The sequence below is a fragment of the Callospermophilus lateralis genome, chromosome 9 (assembly GCF_048772815.1).
Source record: "Callospermophilus lateralis isolate mCalLat2 chromosome 9, mCalLat2.hap1, whole genome shotgun sequence".
In the NCBI taxonomy this organism is placed as follows: domain Eukaryota; kingdom Metazoa; phylum Chordata; class Mammalia; order Rodentia; family Sciuridae; genus Callospermophilus; species Callospermophilus lateralis.
In genome coordinates, this window is record NC_135313.1 from 67,766,286 (window position 1) to 67,775,160 (window position 8,875).

At 35.4% G+C, this 8,875-nt stretch overlaps 1 protein-coding gene across 1 annotated transcript in view; it reads left to right on the forward strand.

The window, feature by feature from the left end:
* Nucleotides 1-1,385, forward strand: part of Fap (fibroblast activation protein alpha) — a 70,684-nt gene extending 69,299 nt beyond the window's left edge. The window contains exon 27 of the mRNA XM_076866120.2: nt 1,008-1,385. Within this exon, the coding sequence (XP_076722235.2) occupies nt 1,008-1,109 (102 nt within the window). The 3' untranslated portion in view covers nt 1,110-1,385. The remainder of the gene's footprint in view (nt 1-1,007) is intronic.
* Nucleotides 1,386-8,875: the final 7,490 nt, after the last annotated feature.

The window sequence follows — 8,875 nt, forward strand, 5'->3', positions numbered from 1 at the left end:
TTTGCATGAGGAAAGGGAAATGGAAACAGGACAAAATAAGACAGAAGCCAAGAGAAGGAAAGCAGTCCTTGGTAGCCACATTGTTCCCTCTTCAGTGAGCATAGATTCTCCCTCAATTGCTTGCTTACATGGAATGAGAAGCCAGAAAGGGAGCTCTTTTATCTTTTGTAAATTTGTTTATTTTAATACTTAATGCAGAGTGAGGTGAGATTTTTTTTCTGATTTTTAATGGTGCATTTATAAAACATAACAGATGCATTCACTTTGTCATAATAATACATGCACATGACATAATTTGATCATTTTCTGACCTTTTTTATTGTGTTCTCCAAAGAAAATTCAATCCAGTAAATATGTAGAATTATATCATAACCACTGCCACTTTTATTAATGAAAATAATAATCTTATTGGTATCTCTCCCAACAATGAATTTTAAAGTTATATTGTTACTTTATCTCTGATACACCCTCCCTCCTGTTTTTTACAATGTTGTTTTTTACTCCCATAAGGGGTATTTATGGTCATATGTGATGCACAATATTGTGAGTTTTCTGTAACAGAGAGGAAGTCTGTTCCTCATAAAATTTTTGAGCTATAAGCCTTCTTAGATAAAATTAAATCCAATGCCTTTGATTTTCAAATGAAAAAAAATTAAGTTCCATAGATGCAAAGACCAGCCCCAACATACCAACATGGAACCCATGCTTCCTGATCCTGATGCCTCAAGATGCTGGACACTGTGAAAATTCTGCCTCTGAGGTCTATAAAATATAAGTTTAAAGGATATAAAACAGTGGGGACATTAATAGAAGCTCTGTAGTTCTTCCTACTCTAAATGTTCATGTGTAAACTATTTTATTCATTCAAATGTTCTTAGGTAGAATTTCCCGATAATATTTAAAAAGAAAAAAAAAACAGCAGGTCCTGGGAGTATACAGAGACATCAAAGTTGTATGCATTTTGTGACTACAGGATTAAAACAGGCTTCTTTCCTTTTCTATTTCAGTGGTACTCTGACCAGAACCACGGCTTATCCGGTCTGTCCACAAACCACTTATACACCCATATGACCCACTTTCTAAAACAATGTTTTTCTTCATCAAACTAAAACTGACACAGATACAAGCCTGTATCACAATCTGAAAACTTTATATGAATGTCTCAGACCGTTTGCTCGTGTACTTTTATGTTGTAAAATGCTGGTATAAACAAACAAATGAATGTTTTTCTAAAGGATGGCAAAAATTTAGGAAGGCTCAGAAGTTCAATATTGTTTACATTTTCTGATACTCTGTGGAAGGAGAAAAAAGGAACCATGCATTTTCCTTTGGACACAGCTAGTATTTTTTCAACATGTTTATTTGAGAAAAATAAATAAATAAAGTCAGAAGTTCAAGTGCTATCTCATGTTGTTTGTGTTCATTGATTTCAGGTTCTGGGTTCTATCACAGAATGAAGTGTTGTACACAGCAAGTGTGTGAATAATATCTTGATGGTCATGGAAGCAAAGAATCTAGAAGCAGTTTGGGGTCTTCCAATTATGGAACAAATAGCTCAGAGTAGGCAAAAACATAGTTCAGAAAATGCAGTGAGTCAAGTTTGAGATGTTTGCATTATATGTTCTCCCTCCAAGAAATGTTTATTAAATTTCTCCCAGATTTCTTTAGCATTGCCAAAAGCATTGGGTAAGGATAAAGTCAGACTTTTGAATTCATACTTCTTTTAAGAAATGCTTCAAATTTGGAAATGTGCCCATGTCATATCCCTTTTTCAAATTAATGATAGTAAGTGCCTTCAGATTACTAGGCTATAACTTAACTAAGAAAACAAATAAATAAAATAGATACCAATAGCTAGAGGGGAAATTTTGATATCTATGAAATTTTTCTGGGGTTTTAGTTCTATATTATAAAGTTCATTTTGGGAAATTAAAAAAAAAAAAAAAAGCTGTAATAACTGCAATCCTGAAAGCAATGCTCTGCCAGTTAACTGTCACCATCAATTAGAAACTATGGGCAACTTGCCATTTCTATGATTGCCACAGAATTTTAAAGATCCATACCAGGTCACCAGAAGATATTCTTTCATGAATGTTGGAAGTATCCACCAAGCCACTGTCCAGGAGATTTTTCACTGGTATGTCTCTCAGCACTGAACCATCCTGGATTACTTTTCTCCATTTCTAGCTTAATTCTTCCTTTCCAATTTCAAGTCCTATTACTCTCATGCCTTCTTTTATGTTCTGTAGCCAGAAGAACCCATCAGGAATGGAAGATTACATCAGGAAGGGGCTTCAGGGATCATATACCATAGTCTTTTCTAGAATTTTCAGGCGTTTCCCAGTCCAGTGCTCTTTCCACTGCTGCCTTCTAAAACCATGCCTCCCACTTAGGCCAAATAGCCCCACCTCACACAGCAGGAAGGGGTCCTTTGTGGTGGTCAGGGAGCCCAGAGAGCACTTTTACTGACTCAGGATTGAAAATAGCCCCTTTTCTCTACCTGCATTCAATGGCTGATGCCCTGAGAGTAAAAGGAAAGTACCACCTTCTTTTTCTATCTCCAAAGAGCAGCCTCACCATTTAAACTCTCCCACTGTGGAGAGAGACCAACCAGTAGTCATTTTCTAATATTCAATCTAGGGAGACTACAAGGTTCAAATTGCATCTTACCTATGTAATGAAGGAAAAAAAAAAAGTGTGTGTGTGTGTGTGTGTGTATATATATATATATATATATATATATATATATATATATATATATTTATTTATCTATCTATCTATAGATCTTCAATTTCTTTTCTCTGCGAAATTCGAAAAGTTTGATTCTCCAGTCTTAGACCTTTACATCCATAGGCACAGAAGCAACTTCTAAGAGACAAATCTGTCATGTCATTTGCCTACTTAGTGATTATCCATAGTCACACAGAGCCTTTGATGACCTGTCCACATGCAGATTTCCCACACTCTCCTAACATCAGCCTCTATAAGCCCAATATTTCCTCAAATACATTATGTTCTTCCACACACTGTGAAATTCTTGTGGTATTTGCCCACCTGTGATAGCCACTCTGCATATGCGGCTGTTTCAATTTAAATGAGCAAAAGTGAAGATAAAATTCAGCTCTTTGGTCATACTAGTCACATGTCACCAGACAGTGACATGGTAGTCACTAATGACTACCATAGTAGACAGTGTACATGTAGAATATGTCCATCCTCACAACGTGCTTTTGTAACAACACTGTCATAGAGAAATCTTCATAGTCTCTGTCTTGGAACACAGCATATTACAGAAGCTCACCAACTGTTGAATGAATGAATGAATGCCTCTATTTCATGAAAATTCAGGTTTCACACATTACTGTTGATGGATCCTACCTGAGTCCAGGTCTTCCTCAGGACTCTCAGCATATATTCTTTCACTTATTCATTCAACAGACACGTGTTGAGTCTGACTGAATATCAAACATTGTGCAAGACTTTGTAAAGCAAGGCAGCAAGTGGAAATTTTTTTTAACATATATTTTTTACAGCTTTCCTAGATTCCTCTTTGGGTTTTTCTGTTTTTAAAAAAGGTAGCATATAGTAATAATGACCTTTTACCACATTTTAATCTTTGAATGTATTTGGAGCGGGGTGTTCTAAAACCCTGATAAATACTGCAAAGTATAATCATTTCTTACTTATCACAAATTTGGGATTTACATTCATTCATTCATTTATTCATTCAACAAATGCAATTATGAGTCATTGTTTTAGATACTGTGTATGACAAAAAAACAGAAAGAAGAAAAAAATTTCTAGTATATGTAAGAGGGAAATCATAGAACGAGTTCTAAAAGTAATCACAAATTATAGTACCACAATGCTGGCCCCAGGGCTATTTATAAAGGTCTCAAAATTCTAAATGACTATCCAGTATTTTTAAAAATGAAAAAAAATCAAGTATATTAGTATTTGGTTAAATTTGACAAAATGAGAGAACTTTCATTGGGGTTTTACATTTTTAAAAATCTATTCCAACATATAAGATACATTATTTATTTCCTTCAAGAAACATATATTGAATCCCTATGCTGGCATGGCAGTATTCTGGGAACTTCAGGGGTTACAAGGATGAATATATGTGACAATTTCTCCATTTCTAGGCTGTTTCAGTAAAGGCGACTTAACGAATCTGATTTTCCCAACATTTGAGCATTTTTCAGAAACTGACAGATCTTTATGCAAATGTTGTTGCCAAGCTGTTTGTAATGGTGAAATTATACTTTGACAGTAACTCTTTAAAATATATTAAACCCAGCTAAGGTTTTTTTGGAAATGTTGCCAATTAAGTGACTTTAATGAGCTTCTTGATGGTAATGTAATTAAAATTCAGATGTTCTAATTGTAAAAAAAAAAAAATAGTTCTGGGAAAGTTAACAGTAAAATAAGCAAATGTAAAATGAATTAGGGCTAATTTAAATGGTGATTATATGGTCTTCTGAGAAGATTCAACCAAAACAATGCTTTCAATTACACTGTTTATAAAAAAGAAGGAAGGCACCTAACAGAGATTTTGAATTTATTCAATAAACCAGATATTCTGAGTTTATCCAATAAAACAGATTGAAAAATTCTGAATGCAGTAAATCATTCCCAGCCTGTGAATTGCTAAAGGAGAATTGCTAAAATGCTTTCTTGGCATTATGGACAGGTACCTTGGCAAGCTGATGTAGAATAAATTCTCATTCAGGAAGAAATAAGTGCCTACACCTTACCAAGTGGTTTATAAGTGAAATAACCTGGTTTCTAGTGACAGCCTCTAATGATCACCTGCTTAGATTATTGCCATATAATACTAGCATGCTTGTTATAAGCACTTCTTTTGGACATAGGTAATGTTGTTGGCAACATAGATTTCATTCTATCAGCTTCTAATTAATACTCCAATACTCCGTTTTATGACTTTAAAAGGTGCTTTGATAGTGTATGTTTTATCAACTATTCCTTGGTACAGCATGCTACCCTTTGCTTTAGGGCTATAGAAAGTCTATATCCTATGAGTGAGATAGAAGCATAGTCAAGCCAAGGTCATGCCATGGTGGCTTGACAATCCATCTTCCTTCTTTCATAATTGCTGTCCATTGTCCTTCAGGGGTAGGAGCATCTTTGCTAGTAGGAATTTTTTTAGTAGCATTTTTGGTAATACGAATTTTCTTACTACTATAAAAGATGAGTTTTGGAAGTACACATCTTACTGAAACATTTAGTAGAATATAAAAATGATTAGTCTGTTAAAAAAAATCTACTGTTCATTCACATAGGATTTAGATTGTTCTTGAAACATCCTTTCAGGTATCAATGGATATGGTAGAAAATTTTTTAATATTATAAAATTTACTTATATCACACAGATACTAAACTGCATTTCTAACTTAAATAATGAATAAAAAGTGATGATGCTTTAATATATATAAGTACTTTGTGTTCCTACAGGGATGACAATGCTGTATTCTCATTTTCTTCAGAAGATTAAAGCAATTCTTTGCAATATTGGAAGCACTTTTTTTCCAAATAAAATGCAAGCTATCTCATATGTTAGTCTTTCTAACATAGCATGTTGATTGTCACCAATTTATTCCAGCACACCACAGTGATTAAGGCATGGGTGTCAGGCTACCTGGTTTGAATCCCAGCTCAGGAACATACTAGGCATGTAACTTCGTTCAACTTCTATTCATTTTCTCTGCTTCCTTTTCCTTTTAAGTGAAATGAAAATAATAATGATTCGTATCCTATGGAGTTGATTAGAGTTTTAAAAGAGTTATTTTTTGTAGCTGGGCATGGTAGTGCATGCCTGTAATCCCAGTGGCTTGGGGAGGGGAGGGCTGAAGGCTCTAGAGTTCAAAGCCAGCCTCAACAACAGTGAGGCGCTAAGCAACTTAGTAAGACTTTGTCTCTAAATAAAATACAAAATTGGGCTAGGGATGTGGCTCAGTGGTTGAGTGCCCCTGAGTTCAATCCCCAGTACCAAAAAAAAAAAAACTGTTTGTAGAGCTAACATATCAGACACATAGTAAGAATTTTGTAGGTGTTTGTTAGCGACATAAAATGAACAAGTGTTTTGTTGTCATTTAAAAAAAAAAAAACTTCTCAAGAAATTAATAGTCTGCATCTGAAGCCATTAAATTTCTTTCTCGTATCAGTGAATTTCATATGTGTTAGAATCCTCAATCACTTATAAGGGCATCTCTACTTCTAAAGCAATGCAGTCTTTCAGGAATAACCAATATTGAAGCCATGAGTGCCCAAGAAAGTTCATGTAATCCCCTGGTCCTTACCTTGAGCGAATAGTTCACCCTGGTATCTTAACACCTGTCCATGAAGTCTAATATTTCATAGTAGAGACTGAATCACAATTGGGAAGGACAAACTGCCAGGGCACCATGCAGGTGAAAGAGACAACACATGCATCAGGTTTCTTTGCAACCTATAAAGCCCACAGAGGCCTTCCTCTTGGGCTCATTTCCACGGCTCTCACACTGCTCACCAAATTCCAGCCACTCTGGTCTTCTCTGTGGTTTTTTGGAGAGCAAACTTCTTTCTGCTTTAGAGCCTGGAACATCTTTTCTCAACTTTTCTCTTGACTGTGTCTTTTTTAACTAAGTTTCACTCCGTAGAGGGAATTTCCCTGGTCACTGGATTTAATGTTACTTCCACCATTCAGAAACTTTCAACCACATTATCTAAATTTGCTTTATTGTTAGCACTTAGAAGCACCAGAAATAATTTTATTTATGTCTGCACCCATTTGTTCTCTATTTCTCCTATTTGAACACCAGCTCCCTAAACAAAGAGCTCATCTGTCATTTCACTTCTCTGCCTCCAGGCCCTAAACAGGAGGAATAAGATAAGAGAAGCTCAATAAATATTTGCTGATTGTATCGCCACTTGCTGTGGCCATTAAAATTTTTATGTGCAATCTCCCAATAGAAGCATCTTACCCTTTCTGTAACTTAGTATGAAACAGGTCTTGCTTTGACCCCCTCAAAGCAAAGAGAAAGAAGAAAAAAATCTCTGATAAGCAGTAAGAAAAATGGGATTAAGGACAACATCAATCAGTCAGAGATGTAAACGAGACTGGCCTTTGAAACAAAAATAATTTGGAATAGGAAATGGAAACAGCCTACTGCATTGTCCTAACTTAAACACTTGCTGCCTCTAGATGAATCATTAAAGGGACATGCAAACTGAGGAAGTTTGGCACAAAATGTTCAGACTACAAATAAACATCTGAAATTGCTCTTGGGTATCTAGCATCTTTTATTTTAAAAAAATAATGTTACTTCGGTTTCTCTTCAGATCATGTAAATCTTTCACCTTTATGAATACTACTTTTTAAACAATAATATATTTTAATGAATAAGTATATATTTTGAATGTGAAGGGTTTACTTAACATTTAGGAACAAGAATATCCATGCTTTATACTGTCACTGATCAAGTCATAAATTCAAACCCTGAATGTTTGATTGGCTAATTTTCCTAAATTCACATTACAAACTTAAAGTCATGCAAAGTACATCAGCAAGATACATCCTCCAAAAGTTGTGCATTTTAGATCATACTTTTGTAGTTGATGATTTAACTCAAGTACATTGAGCTTTTTAGGATCCCACATGGAGTGCAGCCTTGTATACCTGCAAAATATCCAGACAGAATCAAGAAAACTGTGTCTCAGTTCTTGTGATTTAGACTAGTTCTCTCTCTTTCTGAGATTCAATTATTTTCTCTATGTGCCACAGGGAGTGTGCTGTAAGTCCAAGAAATCCAAGCCCTAAGAAATCTTATTAGTGAATAGTACACAGAAATGCTGAAGTCCTAAATTGTTTTTAAAAATCTGAGGACAAAGCCAGGCACATGGCACACACCTGTAATCCGAATGACTCAGGAGGCTGAGGCAGGAGGATCACAAGTACAAAGCCAGACTCAGCAACTTAGCAAGAACCTCTCTCAAAATAAAAAGTTTTAAAAAAGGGTTGTGGACATTGCTCAGTGGTAAAGCACTCCTGGGTTTACTGTCTGAGATATTTTATTTATGTCTGTACCCTGAGATATATATATATATATATATCTGTTTTCATTCACTCCTCTCACCTTTGAATCTTAATATCTTCTGAGATCACAGTGGTTACACTGTGCCCTCTCATTATGGAACTCTAATGAGTTTTTCTGAGGCTCTATTTACCAGGATGGGGTGAAATGCTTGATTGAATAGCAGATGTAGATGCCTTAAAAGTGCTGAAGTTGAAGTTTCTTCCCTGACTTAGCCAGGGAATGTGAGCATTGGTCTCTTGTGTGATGCTCAGATGAAAACATTCTTAAGGAACCCACCACCTTCTTTGATTAACTCATTTTATAGGATTTAAATAGATATCTGAAAAATCTTCCATTGGAGGAATAGAACATATTGCCTAGGTGCAAAGTTGACAATTCCAAGCAATTGCTGAGGCCAGGTAGGCAACCAGAATGAAGGGATCAGAATCAAGGAAGTCAACCACGAATGGACCAGGAAGGTCCTGGTAAGCCAAGGGTGGGACTCGGAGAGCTGGGGGTTCTTCCAGAGAAATAACAACTAAGTTCAGAATTGCAGTGCAGAAATGTGGGCTTACTGTGGCCAGAATTTTTGTCAACAGAAGCCCAAGGAGTGTATTTTCAAATATAAACTCTCTCCAAATTTTGAACACTTGACAACTAATTTACAAGTAAAGAAAATTCTGTATGACAGATTTGGCCTGTAGGTATCAATTTCTATTTGGAATAATAGTTTTTTCTGCTTTTTTTTTTTTTTTTGAATGTAGGTGCTCCATTTATATTATTCCATCTAATTTTTG